General features: G+C 43.7%; 1 protein-coding gene across 2 annotated transcripts in view; it reads right to left on the bottom strand.

Moving 5' to 3' along the window:
* The window catches only part of Itgb6 (integrin subunit beta 6), a 75,548-nt gene that overhangs the window by 13,199 nt on the left and 44,831 nt on the right, over positions 1 to 17,518 (bottom strand). For both annotated transcript variants that reach the window (XM_050123536.1, XM_050123546.1), the window contains 4 exons: positions 14,002 to 14,136; positions 13,380 to 13,797; positions 6,822 to 7,044; positions 2,739 to 2,830 (listed from right to left, as the gene is read on the bottom strand). In XM_050123536.1, coding sequence (XP_049979493.1) covers positions 2,739 to 2,830; positions 6,822 to 7,044; positions 13,380 to 13,797; positions 14,002 to 14,136 — 868 coding nt within the window. The remainder of the gene's footprint in view (positions 1 to 2,738; positions 2,831 to 6,821; positions 7,045 to 13,379; positions 13,798 to 14,001; positions 14,137 to 17,518) is intronic.

Genomic DNA, 17,518 nt, shown 5'->3' with positions numbered 1-17,518 from the left:
CATCAGTAATATTAATCCCTCTTCTCTATTCTCTTTCAAACGGCCGCATTGAAGCCTTGGGAGGCTTCCTTTGCTTGGCCACGATTATTGAGGTTTTAATGGAACTGCAGATCTGACCTTTGATTCACAACTCTCCCCTTGTGCTTTAATTACTCCACCGTTCCTTTTCCTGACTTTTGCAGGCTAAATGGGCCCCATTTTGCAGTGTTTGGGTGTTGAAATAGTATGATTGGATGTACAATGAAAGATTTGCATAATTAGCTGCTAAGGTTTTCTTTTGTTCATAGAAAATGGCCCTTTCTTTCTTTCTCTTTCCCCTTCTTTGTGAGACCTGAATTACTGCCACTGAATAATACATGGAAAAATAAGATCTCAGGCAGCCTGGGAAATCATGTTTAATGAAGGAAGGAAAACATACAAGTGGTGGTGGGGGTGGAGAGGCAGATCCAAAGAACGTAGAAAACATAAATGTCTGTATTGACTCACAACCCTGTGTTTTAAGACATCAGCTCTGGGATCAGTTAGCAGTTCTGGAAGTAAACGGTTTCCCAAAGGTGGTCACGGTGTGTGTTGTGGACTGGTTCTCCATTTGAGATAAATTTGGAATCTCTTTTACATGAGTACCTCTCCTGGTCCTCTTGGAGACTCACTCCCATATTTAATTATGTACATAGCAATTTTGAAGACTTGCAAAGCTCTGGGATCCTTAGTTTTCTATTTCCAGAATGTATATGAATACATTGACTTATTGTGAATACATTTCTAAAATGTATATGACTGTGGGTGCTTTATTTTGTGAACTTTTCAGAGGTAGTATCTGGTGGAGCAAGCTCTGAGTAACAAGGATCTGAGAGTCTGAATAATGGGGTAAATTAAGAAGCATGACTCCTTCAATAAAACAGAATGAATGTTAGATGTGCCCACCCAGGGCACAGATGCACAATGGGTAAATTCATGTGAGTTAGACAGTAGGTCTGTCTACTCCACATCCTCAGCAGAGGAAAAGCAGGGCTAAGAGACCCTTAGATGAGCAGATGGGAGGTCGTTTGTTCAAACTAGTGTGACAACGACCCAGTGTGACAACGACATCAGTGGGCTAGAAGTTCAAAACGATTTGTAAGAAGGCGATTGAAAAGGTGTCTTTTAACCTCACACTTGGCCAGATCTCGTGTCGACTCACATTTAATAATCCACTGGCTGCTTTCAGTAATATCCTCCTCTCTGAAGGAGACGTCGGCCAAACCCAAAGAACGCAAATGTTCTAAAAGCCGCGTAAGCTAGCCTTTCTCCCCAATGCGAGCATCTCTGCCAATCACAGCGGCTACCCTGTTCACACCTGTGGCTGGCCAGCCGCTGCTTCATTTCCTTTTCAGCGCACACTGCCTGTCCCGTGTTGCTGGCGAATCGACTCCCAGTCATTTGCAGGCATTTTTCTGCAACTTTTACTCATCTCCCAGAGACAGCTGGTGAATACCCCCGCTGCTGGGACGTGAGCCTGGAGGATGCTCTGAGATGCCTGCTAGTTACTGATGTGGAGATGCCACAAACGCTGCTCTTTCTCGGTGTTTTTATGTGTCTCGCCTTTGCCAGACAAAGCACTCAGCATCTCATTCCATTCGCTGCTATTTGGCAGACTTATCCTTGGTCACCAGAAAAGCACAGATGAGGGGATTTGTGAGCACTCATCAGGTCTTGCCACACCCAGTAGCTCAACTGTAGCATCACTACAGTTTTGAAGCACAGCGCTTAAAAAATATGTCTTTATATATTCTATTTTGGAAATACATTCATTTCTATATTTTAACTCCATCTATTCAATATATGTATCCTACAAGCCATATTATCCTCTGATTGGATCTCCTTCGCCTGAGCTGCATCCCAGCCACACCTCTAAAACACACAGAGCCCTGCCAGTGTACCAATCTAATGCGGTTTGAGATGCTCTGAGCCCAGATGGTCCTAGCTGTCCTTTAAGGAAGAGTCGGCCATCTCCTTTGTTGCAAAGTCCCCACATCCCTTTTTAAATGTCTTTTCTCCTGCCCATCTAACATGCAGGGGCATTAAATATTTGGGATGAGATTTTGCCACTAGATCCTCATTTTAAATAATTAAGCATGACAGGAAAGCAGAAGCCCAGCTCTCTTAGCAGTTAGAAGAGAGACTTCATGAATTCGGAGGATGAGTCAAGAGGGATGGGGGGATGGTGATGTAATACCCATGACTGGGAGGATTGGTAATTTAATACCCGTGGCTGGGAGGAAGTAAAATCACTAGGAGGGACAGTGGAGGGGTAGACAAAATCTAGCCAGCTCCTGAGCAGAACACTTCCAGGATCTGTAAAGTGCAGTCAGGCAAACCATTAGGGCAGGTTTTATCTTATCTTGAAATAAGGAAAACCTGTGATATAGAAAATTTTCAGGCTGTCAGTGGCAGTTAAAAGTCATTTCTTCCGATTTCCTTCTTACTAGTTTGGCAAACACAGCCTTGTAGAATTCACCAGGCACCCCTGTGAAGCAGGGGTGAACTCCCTAACAGAACTGAAGACTGAGAGAATAGCCATGACTTTAGATTGCTTGCTTCTTGTGCCATTATTTCTTTAGAAAATGCATTTATCCTTCAAAAGGGGACAGAGAACCCCAGCACCTAGCTCCTGGTACAAATGAAGTCAAGATTCTGGGAGTCCCTTGACTCCCACAGTTCCTGCCTCCCAAGAGCTATGGATTTAAGACAAGGAGCACCTTCCTCGCTGATGGTGGCGCCGGTGGCTTGGCACTTTTCCGTGCACTCTTGGTCCTGGCCATCTGCAGACAGGTAGCATTCGATGCAGCTCCTGCGGGGACAACAGAGTTCATCAGCTCATATGGGTGGAGAACAGGCATGCAGTGGGCATACTGCTTTACTCTTCTCGATGGTGAGATTGACCTCTTTCAGAAAGAGCTGGGTGACTTCTAGGAGAATGCTAAATTGTTCTGACTCCTACTCCATACTCAGTGCTCCCTGAGTCAGCCTTGATGATGTCTATTCTATAGTGATGGCTCCTGATTGGCTAAGAAAAAACGCTTCAGTGTTTTAGCTATGTTTTTGTTTCATATTTTGACATAAGGGAGAGTTTATATCCATAAATATGACTAGAATCTAGGCAAAGTTATGATCCATATCTTAACTTTCTTAACCCAAATGATCCACATCTCAGCAAGAATTCTAAGAATGATGGGTGCTCTTAATATATATCAAATAGGATTATTCTAAAATTCAATTTTATGTTGCTCTTTTTGAATAAGTAAAAATCTTGGTAGTGTGTTTCTAAGGCTTAGGATTATAGCCTGGCTCTTCATTAATTCAGGCTTCTAAGTAAAAGATCGCTGTTTTTAGAAAGTACATTTCCAAGAATTCAAGGATTGTAAGATGCCTATAGACAAAGGTAATATGTAAGCCTAGAATGTATCCTGTCCTACAAACAACTTTACAAATAGATTCAGTTTGCAGTAGAACAATTCTGCAGAAGTTTCTGTGTGCATACACATGGCTGGGGTATGGGTGGTCTTCAAAGGACTTGATGCTCATGCCTATGGGATGTCAGCTGAAGCTGTATTGCCTTTGTGAGGACACCCAACCGTAAAATTATTTCACTGTTAACTTCATAACTGCACTTTTTCTGTTCTGAATCTTAATGTAAATATCTGACAAGCAGGATGTCTGATATGTGGCTCCCATCAGGATTCGAGACCCACAGGTTGAGAACTGTTGCTCTATAGGCAGGGCTTGGGTCAGTCAGCAACCGTGTGGGAGTGAGAACACCATCTGGTCTTGAAGCTGCTTTTGTGTTTTGAGTATTTCTGGGCAGGCTTTGTGGGGGCCTGGAGCACCCTGTAGAAACGCTTCAACCCCTTTTGTGTGTCTCACTGTGATTGCCCCAGACATCTTGCCTATCCCCAGCATCCTCTACAGCCCCCTTGTGACTGCAGCCCACATATCTTTGTTAATTGCCTGAAAAAGAAATAGGCATTGGGACTGGCTCAGTGGATAAGGAGCTTGGCATGCAAGTATGAGGACCAGAGTTCAGATCCCCAGAGTCCACATAAAATCTTTTCCCTTAAACAACCCTATACTTGCTGTTAAAAAAAAAAAAAACCTAACAGAACCTATTGCCTGGTTCAAGACCTCCGGCTCATTAGCTCTTCAGTGGTCCCTCTTCAAATGTTCTTGTTAAGATGTCACAGGAGCTTCATCTTGACTGGGTAAAACTTTTGCCTCTGGCCCTCCTTAGGCTTAGGGCCCCCCCAAAAGCCCCCCTTCCATCTTGCCCTTTGAATCATGTTTGGGCAGTAGGTTTTAACCCCTGGCCTCTCACCCAAAACCTCTCCCTTTCCTGATCACCTGCTTACTCTGCTGTTAGCCCATCTTCACTCCCTATTATGGGATTTTACTGAGTACCCATTACCCCAACCTTGTGCCAATTCATTCCCACTGCCGATTAAAATAGGAGATCAGGTACTATTCTATCCCCCATACCAATGCCCCTCATCCCTTTCCCTTAAATGGCAGGGCCTCTTTAAAGTAATTCTTGTAACTCCCACAGCTGCCAAGCTCAAGGGACTCTCATTGGATTCACCTGTCTCACCTTAAACCTTTTACTCTTCCAGGTCAAGGATACCCCCTTGTATATGGTAACTCAAACAGGGCCCTGTTCCCTTAAGTTCCAGAGGACACCAAGATCAGCTCCAGTTCAAGAAAAACAAGTCTCATCACTGTACTCAACTCTCCTGTGCCCAAAACTCCATATACCTCTCCCTCTTCCTCTTTCTCCTATCTGCTTTACCAACTTCTTTGTATCTCCAATGCCACGCCTAAATTTCCAGTTAACTGCTCAGCCGTTATTACAGGGACCATTATTAAACATAGAGTCGGAGGTATGAGAATTGCCAAAAGCCCGGGTGGTAAGGAACAATAATGAGTCTGGGGACATTCACAGCTCCAAACTCACAAAACAGACTTTAACATAACAGGTTCGTCACTGACCTCAGCAGTGTCTCCTGGATGTTAAGGTAAAACCATGATGCTAAGGAGAACAAGTGCCTTAAGATTTGCTTCAAGTAAAACATTAAGGGGTCTAATAATTCCCGTTTCCAATAATTCCCCCTACTTTTCCTTCCTCCTCCCTACCATCTTCTATTCCAACACTATACCATTGTAATTATAAGCATTTAATATGTCTAAAATTTATTTCTTTTCAAACATTTTTTTTCATAAGCTCCAGAGAGCCAATTGGACCTATTTAAATGGATCAGAATCACCCAGAATAAGTATCATTTAGTTCTTCCCTTATTATTCCTGGTCTCGGGATCCCCTGGAAAATTCCCTCTTCCCCCCCTAAAAAAAAAAAAACCCTCTATCTTCCATCTTGGAACTCTCCTCCCTTAATCACTGGGATCTAAAATTTTTTTCCAGACATAATTTTCTGCCTTTCCAGCATCTTGTGAGGTCCAAGCTGCCAGCCAGCCTGTTCCACAGAGCCTGGCAAAAACACAAAAGTCATCAGCCACCCCAGAATGTGGTCAAGCATCTGTACTCCCTGACACCCACAAAATCAGCAGGAAGCAGTCACGAGAGACCTTAAGATGCCCCCATTCTCACCCATTAAAGACCTCAAACTCCCTAAATTTTTATAATAAACAAAAGGGTGGAATGTAATGATTTCAGCCACAATAAGGCTGATACTTCTGGGTTCTAGGGTCCATGTCTGTGCAGACGGGCCCTCAGGGAGAAGTGCCTAATGGCCCCCGGGGATGTTAAAGAGCCCCGTGTGACCCATACGCAGTGTGGATTACATCATCCATGTATGACTCAGCTAAGCTGTTGCACACATGCATGAGCCTCATCATCTGTGTATGATATAGACATGTCAACCCCCTGTGTGCATGTGCTAAGCAGCTTTTGAAAGTTGGATGTGCCAACTCTCTCTCTCTCTCTCTCTGCACACTGACTTCCCCTGGCCTGTACACGCCCCCTCTAATAAACTCCTAAGCGGGTTTGTTGCATGTTCTGTGTTTCCTTCTCACTCGTGTGAGGTAATTTCAACCACCACACATGCACCAACACATGTGTACCATACACATGCAAACATGTGCCCCCACTACATACATGTACACATGCAAAACATAAAGTCCATCTTTCCATTAGGCCCTTAGCACATTTGAATGTAGGAACCATAAGTTAACTGCATGCCTATGACTTGTCACTATTTTTGGCACGCAGCATGTATGTAATGTTAGGTAGATGAACACATGCCTGAGAAAAAGGAAGAATAGATTCATCTCAAAACTAACATCAAGATGCTGATTCCCAAATTGGAACAACCTCGGTAATTGTTATAGAATATTAGTTGAAGATGTGTTATTTGTTTATGCTGTGGAATATCTGTTTAATGATGCAAAGATGTGTTGCATTCTTCTATGTTGCATTTGTTTAACTGTGAGCTGTATTACTTTGCTTGGCTAAAACACCAAATTGATCTAATAAAGAGCCGAATGGTCAATAGCTAGGCAGGAGAAAAGACAGGCAAGGCTGGCAGGCAGGAAGAGTAAATAGAAAGAGCAATCTGGGAAGAGATTTTGGTTCTGGATAATCAGGACAAAGAGACAGGCGAGAGGCTGACCTTCCAGGATGAGGACCACAGTGGCCCTTGGGCAATGAGGTTTGATGGAGGCTGGATGGAGACCAAACCCAGCTGAGACAATTAGAGGTTTGAGTTTACTAGATGCCATTTAAACTTCGAACACACGGAAACCTTGCCACAGAAGAGAACAAAGTAGAGACATTACCGCTTAGAGTTACAAGGGTCGCCACAGGTGGGACAGCGTTCACAGGTGGGTCCTGAGGCTCCAGGGTTCCTGCAGACACACTTGCCACAGACGCAGTCCCCACGTCCACTGCACAGCACTCCATCCTCAGATGCACATGAGTCCCTGCTGGTTGTACAGTTGCAGTACTCGCCTGTCCAGCCTTCCCGGCAGATACATTCGCCACAGTCACAGTCCCCATTATCTGTAATAGAAACATCACATGTACACTGTGCTCCTTATTCCCCAAGATGGGGAATATCTTTTTGCCTTACCTTTAAATACCTTGAAAGGTTGGAGGGGATGGGCAGAGAAAGAGGCAAAGAGAGAGACAGAAGCATTAGATGTGTGGATGGATGGATGGATGGATGGGTGGATGCATGCATGGATGGATGTTATGGGACTATGGTCTGTGTACCCTTTCACTTGTATTTTAAATAAACACTGATTGGCCAGTAGCCAGGCAGGAAGTATAGGCAGGGTGACCTGGGAGGAAGCAGAGGTGGGGCAAGGAGAACAAGAGAATTCTGGGAAGAGGAAAGATTCAATCGGCTGCAGTCATCACCCAGACACAGAGTAAGCAAGATGTGACTGCCTTGCCTAAAAAGGTACCAAGCCATGTGGCTAACACAGACAAGAATAACGGGTTAATGTAAGATGTAAGAATTAATGAATAAGAAGCCTGAGCTACTAGGCCAACCAGTTTATAATTAATTACAATTTAATTAATTACATTACAAATAATTAAATACAATTCTGTGTATTGCTTTGGGACTAAACAACTGCAGGACTGGGTGGGACAGAAACCTTGGTCAACAGATGGATGCATGGATAGACAGGTAGATAAATAGATGATAGACTGATGGATAGATGGACAGACAGATCGATAGGCAGACGGATGACGGATAAATGGATGATAGAAAGACAGAAAGATGGTAGATAGGTGCTTTGTTGGCCATGTGTATTTACTAATTTGTTTCCTAGCTGAAAATCACAGCAAACAGAATAAATAACTAGTCAAAATGAGATCATGCTGACAACCCATTGGAACTCTTGGGCATTGTTGAGTTTTAGGATGTAGATGAAGGACAGACCTGAAATAACACCCATCCTTCTATGTCAATGGTTCTCAACCTGTGCATTATAACCCCCACAGGGGTCGCATATCAGATATCCTTGCATATCACATTTGTACTTATAATTCAAAACAGCAAAATTAGAGTTATGAATTAGCAACAGAATAATTTTGTGGTTGGGATCACCACAACATGAGGACCTGCATTAAAGGCTGGCTGCATTAGGAAGGCTGAGAACCACTGTTCTATATCACTCAAGGTGAATAACTGAAAAATCCTCAGAAAGCACAGGGATAAAAAAAATCTACTTCCGCAGTGGTTGTGGTCAGATGGAAAGTTCTAGTTTCATATCCCCTGGTTAGCTATCCCATTGGTAGATACTAAGCATTGAAAAACTCATTATTCAACAGATTCTAACTGACCATGTACTCAGATTTTATTGGACAAGAAAATGTGACAATGTAACTGACCTCCCAAGTACAGAATGGAGTCAGCCCAGGTAATAGCAGAACCATCTCCCTCTGGAAAGGACTTAGAGAGATCCCTCGCTCATCACTGAATCTCCCTATCCCTGATAGATATCTCTGGTTCTAGAAAATATGGAAAGCAATTAAGAGGGGTCCCCCCTCTTCCCAGTGGCTTATCTGCAATAAGCCTAATTTCATTCACCAACTTTTAGACTAACTTTTAGCTCTTGTACATGGCTGGTAGTGGAAACAAAGAGTCAACTATTGTTCCAGTCCTGTATCTGGCAACAAAGATGCAGAGTTCAATAGCACAAAGGTTACTGAATTTATGCTCTCCCGTGGGAGGCTGGTGACCTATTACTCCCAGTGCTAACGATCATACAGCAGGCTGAGTCTACAACGCAGGGCCAGAGAGTTTCTAAACTAAATAGGGCTTGCAGAAGGCTTCGAGAGAAAGTGATGCTTGAGCTGATTTTGGAGGCTAAGAAGAGTTAGAAGAAGGGAGTTGCGTGCGTTTCAGAGAGAGGATGCTAGCCAGTGATGGAGATGTGTGCAATAAGCATAGCAGTTTCACAGGCCAGCGCCAGTGGTGCAGATGGGTGTGGCAAATGGAAGACGGGAAAGTCCATGAAATGTCAGAAGTGAGACAACGAGAAGCTGCATGGCAAAAGAACATTTTCCCAGAAGGTTACAAGGTTTTCTGTAAGGCAGTGACCTGAACAGACAGGTATGTGTGTAGACGCACCCTAACCCCCCAGAGAGGTCAAATGAGAGGCAGGAAAGGCAGTTGCAATATCTTGAAGAAGCAGAGGCCTGACCCATGGAATCATTCCTGAGAACAGTGATGAAAGGACAAGCGACGTAAGCCGGAATGTTCAGAGCAGGGCATGACGGGTAATCGTACAGCACAAAGAAGGAGAGATGGAGTCCTTGCTAGATCAACCGCTGGATAGCTAGCTGGTGGCATGGCTCCATGACTTGGAAGCTGGCTCCTGGTCACTGCCACACTCCAATACCTGGCATGCCCAGATCACTTGTTGAATGCCTGAATGGTTCTGGATCAGGAAAGTAGCGTTGGGTGGGTTGGACAGTGAGTCTCTATGGCTCTGTGGAGTTTGGGAGAGAGAGGACTGTTGGCTATCTTAGCGGGCAGTTGAAAATAGAGAGGTGAGTCTGGAGGAAGGGGCTTGGGATCCATTAGGGAAAAGGAGTCAGGTGAGGAGTTGTGAATCAGGTCATCTCAGGCAAGCAGGCAGAGCATGGAACGTTCCGGAGCCGATCAGCCTGTAAAAACGTGGACAGAGGAAATGCTCCTCACAGGGGAGGCTGAGAGGAGGAGGGCGGTGGGAGCATGGCCCCTGCAGATGCCCAGGACAGACTCAGATGGCAGGAGGAGGAGCCTGGGACACTGGAGGACAAAGCTATTTAGAAGGGAGTTGCACTCAGAGACAGAGAATGACGGGAGGCGGTGGAAATATGCCCATCAATCATAGTATGTTCACTAGGCAGAGCTGATAGTGCAGATGGTTGTGGCGTTCAAGAGCCCGTTCTGAATCAGATCACAGAACGGTTTATGAACCAGTCTAAACTGGAAGATAGTGTGTTTCAGGTAAGTTTCATGGAGTTCTGAGAGCTTGCCAAGGATGCTAAACCAAGCATTTGGTGTTCCAAACAAATAGTATTTATTTACAAGCCTCCAGAAAAAAATATGGCACAGACACGGGCAACATGTAGCAGAAAGTTTTGCTCTTCCAGCAAAATGTGCATTTACCTAAGTTAGTCTATGCCCGTGTTTACAGTGGTACCTGCCCCGTAACTGAGCTTCGCAAGGGCTGGTCAGAAGAAGGGTCCTAAAGCTATCTAGGAGGAAAAACTTGCAGGCAAAACCAATTGTCAAAGTTCTATACTTTTATTAGAAACAAAGTAAAAATGAATAGATGCTGCATGCTTCCCCTTGTAGGAGATGCCGGCGAGTTCACTGTGGGACAGACGACTGACTCTTCTCTTGCAACCTGGGTTCTGGTAGTTGGTTACATTTCTGACTGAGTTCGTGGGCCTTAAGAGATGGACGATAGAAGGGTCCATCATATGCTGGCTAAACCACAGAGCTTTCAAAGTTGCGTTCTGAATGCCCCTGGGATGTGCGTGTATTCTCCGTGTCCAATATCGTTCCCTCCCTCTTCCCCAGGAAAGAGGAAACAGCTCCGAAAGGGAGAAAAGCTCTGGGTTGTAATTTATTCTGAAAATCAGCACGGGGCATAAATGTACTTTTTCAGATGCCCCGAGGCTGCCCACTACACCTCTGCATACAAGGAAGACCTCCACAGCAAAAATATAAAATATGCCTTTCAGAACTTAGAGAGCCTCTATTCCACTGGCCTTTCGAGACTATCATCTAGGTCACTGAAGGTGACAGTTGAGGTCCTTGGGCAACAAACTCTCTGCAGTACCAGCTCTCACCACTACAGCACTGCCTTTATATTGGTCTCTTGTATAAGCAAGATAATAAACCAAGATCTAGATGCTCTTTTCAGAGGGATAGATCATTCCAGAATGCCCCTGAAAAAGAACTCTCAGTGCATAATCACAAGGAGTTTCTTCTCTAATGTCATTTGCCTGATATGGCTCCCATTCCCTTAGAATCAAAATAGACTAATGGAATTTGGGCAAGGGTAAACAGAATCAATGGAGCCTTCTATCTCTGAGTGCTCCGAGATGGATGAAAGACACTGTATGACAAAGCGTGCCATGATAAAAGCTTTTCAGAGAAGCAGCGCGCTGTCAAGTCGATTACTGATGGCGTAAGTGAGATCCATGCAACTTGTGAGTGGCATATCTGGTGACTCCGGGCTATCACGGCTGGGAGGACAACATCTGGTTACAGGGAGGGAAAGCCTCCATCCCTGTGCTGTGCCCAGTCCCGGACACACAGAGGCTGTCCTGCCAATCCTGGCTGGATTTGAATTCTTGTTTTTACTTTCCTGTGCCTCTTAGAGGAGAAGGCACTCAAGTGTGAAGGAACTTGGCACTGGTCGAGGTTTCCGAGTGCAGCTAAAGAAATCTTGTTTTCTAAAGAGAATTTCTTGTGATTCCTGCATCTGACTTGATGGATGTCACTATTGTCTGATCTTCCTAACTATACAGTGTATAGGTTGAGTAAACTCTGTTGAGTGTATTCCTGATGCTCCGCACACATTTTTTAAAAAGAAAGAAATGGGGATGGGGACACTGTGTTGTAGAGTGTGCACCAGCAATTCCTGTTGATTTAGATCTTCAAATGCAGGATTTAGTACTGGAATATTGGGAGGGTTACTATCCCCATTAGATAAGATTAGATTATGTTACAGTTGAGGCTCCCAAAAAGATTTTCATGTGTTTTGAATACGCATTTTACTTTTTTTTAAAAAAAAGGCAGTATGAGTGCCTGCCAAATGTATCCTTCCTATGGTGTGAGGATGGCTTTGACATTGGCTAGCTTCTTGTCACCTACAGGTTGTGTCCTGCCAAAATCCAGTAAGATAGATAGATAGATAGATAGATAGATAGATAGATAGATAGATGATAGAAAGATGATAGTTAGATGATAGATAAATAGATGATTGATAGATGATAGATAAATAGAAGATAGATGATAGATAGAAGATAGATAGATAGATAGACAGACAGACAGACAAATAACTGACGTGGGTTTGTACACACACACACACACACACACACACTGGAATTAGAAAGTGAAACTTTGAATGAAAAGGAGAGGGAAATGTATCTTCTTCAGGGTAAATGCTTTCACGTGGTTTTCAAAAACACTTGGAATTCTTTGAGCCTTTCTTCCTTCCTCCTTCTTTCGTTACTTCTTTCCTTCTGTCCTTCCTTCCTTCCTTCTTTCTTTCCTTTATCTCTTTCTTTTCATTTCCTTCTTTGTTTTTTTGTTTGTTTTATTTATTTGTCTCATTATCTTCAGCTTCTGATTCTTCCACGTCAAACTCCTGAGCCCTGAGAAAATTAGTCTTTTATCTGTTTCTGATACTGATTTGGAAATAATTTGCTTAGTTTTCTGTAAAGATGATGTTCCGTTTTGTTGAGACATCTGCTTACATCATGGGATAACCAGGGTGTCTAAGTTTAATCAAGAACCAGTTAAAACTTCACATTTAAAACTGTGTCAACATAGCTGCAGCTCCTGCCAGAGTAGGTTATAATTAAATACGTGTATCAGAATAATTTTGAATTGTATTTGATGTAGCATCTTTTTCCCCCTCTTTTTAAAAGGTTCATTTTCAACTGCTTGCTTTTCTTATTTGTACATATGTATCTGTGCACACAAGTACAGGTGCCCGCAGAGGCTAGAGGGATTTGACCCTCTGGAGCTGGAGGCAGCTCTGAGTCACCTGACATGGGGGCTAGGAATTGAACATAGGTCCTCTGAATGCGCTAACTGCAGAACTCCTAAAACTTTATTGTTATTATCTGTATTTATGTATATACATACATACATACACACATACATACACACATACATACATACATACACACACACACACACACACACACACACACACACACACACATATATANTATATATCAGTGAATGCTACATGGGTGCGGGTGTTCATGGAGGCCAGAAGAGGGCATCAGAGCCCATGGAATGAAGTTATAATTAAAAGCCATTTAACAAGAGCCCTGGTAATCAAATTCAGGTCCCCTAAAGAAGAGTCTGTCCTCTTAACCACAAAGCCATCTTTCCAACGTCTACCTAACCTTATGAAACAGTAATATTTAAATATAATGTAAATATAAGCTCAACTGACCCCAAAGGAACGTTAGGCAGGCAGCAAACGCAAGAGATAACCCAGTTACGCCAAGTCTAAGGATTCGCCCACTGCAGCCATCGGCAAATAGTTACGGAACAACCACTAAGCCCAGGAATGCAAGGAGGAACGAAAGGTGAAAACCCCTTCAACAGCTGCCGTGATAAGAAGTACTGAGCCACAGCCTACCTCCACAGAGCAGGCCTTTGTGTCGCAGGCAGGAGAAGTTGTCGCACTGGCAGTAAGGTCCGTAGATGCTCCCGTAGGGCGATAAGTGGCAGATGCACTGCCCGCAGTAGCAATCACCTCTTCCGCTGCACGAGGGTTGTCCCGGGGCCTCCTTGCAGGAGTCCATGCTCACCGTGTCCTCGCCGCACTCACAGTGAGGGCCCATGTGGCCGGGGTTGCAGGCACACACCCCGCACTGGAAGGAGCCGTTCCCGTTGTGGCATTTAGAACTGTTCACTTCTACTTCCTTCTGGCAGTGGCAGTCACATTCTGCGGTGACGAGGATTTCCAGGGTGTCCCCCAGCCCCACGGGCTTTATGATAAGGCTTCGGCTCCTCTTCTCGCAATTGGATATGGTCACGGTCACATTGAAGGATGCCTGGAAAAGAAGGACGCTGGTTATCTGCTTCCTCTACCCAGCAGCCTGTAGGACTTTGGGACAAGGCTGGCAGAGACTGGCTTTGCCAAAAGCAGTTAGTAGGAAAAGATTGAAAATTTCCCAAGGAGTCCAGCTTTAGCAAGCTGAGCTAGCGTCTGACCCATCTGAATAGTATTTCTGAAGATCTACTGGGTTTCTACTTACTGTATCCCCAACTTTCATGTGGGAGCATTTCTTCTGGTTGGGGAAGAGGATGCCATTGTTACAGAGAGCCGTGAAAGACAGACTGAGTCCTTCTGTGTCTCCCAATACCTCCAGTTCCACCTCAGACCGCAGTTCCTTCAGTGTAGACAAGAAAGGGTTAAATGAAGTCTGAAGCAAAAATAAATCCAGCCAGAAGAAGAAACCAAATCGTGCTCATTAATGTCAAAAGAAAGAACTAGGGAAATGGCTCTGTGGGAAAAGCTTCTTGCTGCGGAAGTGTGAGGGTCTGAGTTCAGGTCTCAGAACCCAGGTAAGGAGGGACTCCAGACTGCAAGCCTGTAGCCTGGAGTCTCTGATGAGATGGCAGATAGAGATATGAGAAGCCTCAGAGGCTTACTGGTGTATGTAGTGGTGAATTAACAAGAGACCCTGTCTGCAACAAAGTGAAAGGTGAGAACCACATCCGCATGCGTGCTGGGGCATGTGTGAGTGTGCTCACGCATGTTCACACATCATACACACAAGGAGAAACAACTATACACTAATAAAACTAAATTGGATATAAAATTCATCATTTCATTAATCAAGTAAGAATGTGATATATATACAAATATGTTATATATATACATAGATATATTTCTCAGACATCATCAATGTCAAGATATACTATCTTACGGCAATTGAGCTATGAAAACATATCCGAAGGGGGTTTTGTACTACCTGTGACAGGCATGTGACGGTCAGTTATTGCCTGAAAGCTGTTTCCTCCATTCTGGAGAATTCAGGAAAGTCTCCTGACCTGGGTTGCATAGCTTGGTTTCAAAAGCATAATTATCTTGCTTATGTATCAGTAGTAAAATATTACAATGGTATCTTTTACTTGAATGCATTGCTCTTCCTTACTTCTCACAGAGCTGCCCCTGCTGCTTGGTGAGGAGAGAATCACATCCACCTCCCCCCCACTCCCCAACAATGAACAGTTGCTTCACTGATAACAAATCTACAGCCTGCTGCTTGTTGGGCACATTTCTGCCTACATGACAACTTTTTGTCTCAGTGTGGAATCACAGTTCGAAAATTTTAAGCATGTTTTACAACAGTAACTACACAATGCTTAAAGTTGCAAAAATGCATGTAATAGCTCGGAAGGTTAGTAATCTCATTTGTGGATGAAGACTGTACCATGGTAGACGCCTGGCACAGGGTGGTGTAAAGACTTCTATAATTATGAAATGGATCTATATTTCTTTTCTTGCCAGGCTGCAGATCAAACAGAGGGCCTGTGGCCTGCCACTTCAGTGCTCACTACTGTGTTACACCCTCCAGCCCTCCTCAGTACTCACTACTGAGATACACCCTCCAGCCCTCCAGATTTTCAGGCTGTTAAAGTATGGTGTGTGAGAGAATTTCACCTTGAAGCTATTTGGGAGAATTATCGTGCCTTGAATTTCAAGACAGATCTTGGCAGATCAAGACTGGATTTCTGTTCTGAAAGGTTCTCAACTTGCCTTTTCTATTTCTTGACAAAACCAAACTATCAAACAATAAAAAACACTTATAGTATTGAGTTGAGTTATATTTCAATTCATTCTAAAGGTTTTGTGTTCACACCTATTTTACTGTTGGCATGTATCACCTATCCTATTTGTCTGTCTGTCTGTCTATTTGCCTATGATACTGTATAATTTTGCCAACTGCACAGAAAGGTAATTCTGCTTCTTCCAAAATCTGGTATGTGTGTGTATGTGTGTGTAATAGTGCACATTTGTATATGTGTGTGCAGAAGCCACAGGCCAACTCAGGTGTTGCTCCTCAGAGACCATCCACCTTGTCTTTTGCGTCTGAGTCTCTCATTGGCCTCATGCTCACCAAATTGGCCAGGCTGGCTAGCCAGCAACCTCCAGGGACCTGCCTGTCTCTTCCCTCACAAGAATGGGATTGCAAGCATGTACCTTCGTTCCCAGCATTTCTCTATGGGTTCTGGGGATCCAACATTAGTGTTCACGCTTGCAAGGTGAACTCTTTTTTGAACAAGCTATCACCCCAGCCATCCAAAGCGTACTTATACGAGACTCATGAAGAATTAGGGAGAAGTAGTGCTGGAGAGAGTGGCAGAGCGAATCAGAAGCTATGTAAGGAAAGAGGAACGCATGTGCTGGTGACGATAATAAGGACTAGTGGGTAGCATTGTCTAACGGAAGTGAGGAGAACCTCAGCATTGGAGTAATTGAGTAACTAGTGTGCAAATTTGACTAGGAATATTATTAACACGCATTTCCTGAGGAAAGAATATGAATGCTAATTTATAATTCTCATCATTTCACTCATTAATTTTTTTAAAGCATCTCCTACAAGGCTGGGCAAAGAACACAAATGAATTTCTTCCTAGAGGTTAATTCCAGGAGAAAAGCCGACCCTGGGACCACTGACACTCCAGTTGCCTTTAGTGTGTAATAAGGGAAGGAAGGAAGCTAGTGAGTGGGTGAGCATGTGCACAAGCAGTTTTAAGATTTTTTTAAAATATTTATTTATTTATTATGTACACAATATTCTTTCTGCGTGTATGCCTGAAGGCCAGAAGAGGGCACCAGACCTCATTAGAGATGGTTGTGAGCCACCATGTGGTTGCTGGGAATTGAACTCAGGACCTTTGGACGAGCAGGCAATGCTCTTCACCACTGAGCCATCTCTCCAGCCCCTAAGATTTTTTTTATATCAAGATGGCATTTAAGAATACTTAATTGATGTTTGTAGCCACAAATTGTTTCTGCCTTGCTAGGTTAGGAGTCAATCAGAAGCCCTTTGCTTTCTCTCAATATATTCTTTCTTCATATAATGAAGAAGATATTCAGTCTATAGTTTCCTCTATTCGAAAGTCTTTTTCAAATATATTTAATAACAACTGAGTAAAAAAGTAATAAGTTTAGACAAATGTCACAGTATCTTGCACACGTCACCTCATAGATCACACTGCTCCAGCAAGAATCCAGGATAATCTAACTCAGCAGAGTGGTAGGTGTTTCTTGTTTTCTTTTACATACACGAGTGTTGTTTTGACTGTATGTATACCTGTGTACTGTGTGTGTACCTGGTGCCAGTGGGGGCCAGAAAAGGGCATCAGATCCCCCTGGAACTGGAGTTACAGATGGTTGTGGAATGCCACGTTGGGAATCAAACCCAGATTCTCTGCAAGTGTAGCCAGTGATGCTAAACCCAGAGCCATCTCTCCAGCCCCAATCCTTGGTATTTTTGAGGCAGTCAATAACAGCCCAAGATTCTATTCAAATGTGTCATGACTTGATCTTAGCTACCTTGTAAATTGTGTGAGCCATTTGGGAATGCAAAGTGAGACCTACCCTGGAACAGAGCAAGTAGGGGCGTGGAAGGGGTTGGCTGATGGGGTGGGTAAACATTTTTGACAATCCCCTATTTCCTCTTTCGCCTCATTTCTTTGAAGTGGTTAGCAGTCAACACTTTTGAGAGAATAAAGTTAAAGAAAACGAAATGCATTATAATC

The sequence above is a fragment of the Alexandromys fortis genome, unplaced genomic scaffold (genome assembly GCF_014885135.2).
Source record: "Alexandromys fortis isolate MF-2015 unplaced genomic scaffold, M_Fortis_MF-2015_v1.1 scaffold_8_9099976_23576923, whole genome shotgun sequence".
Taxonomy (NCBI): Eukaryota; Metazoa; Chordata; class Mammalia; order Rodentia; family Cricetidae; genus Alexandromys; species Alexandromys fortis.
The sequence above is the reverse complement of the archived record's forward strand: the minus strand, read 5'-3'. Positions and strand labels throughout refer to the sequence as shown.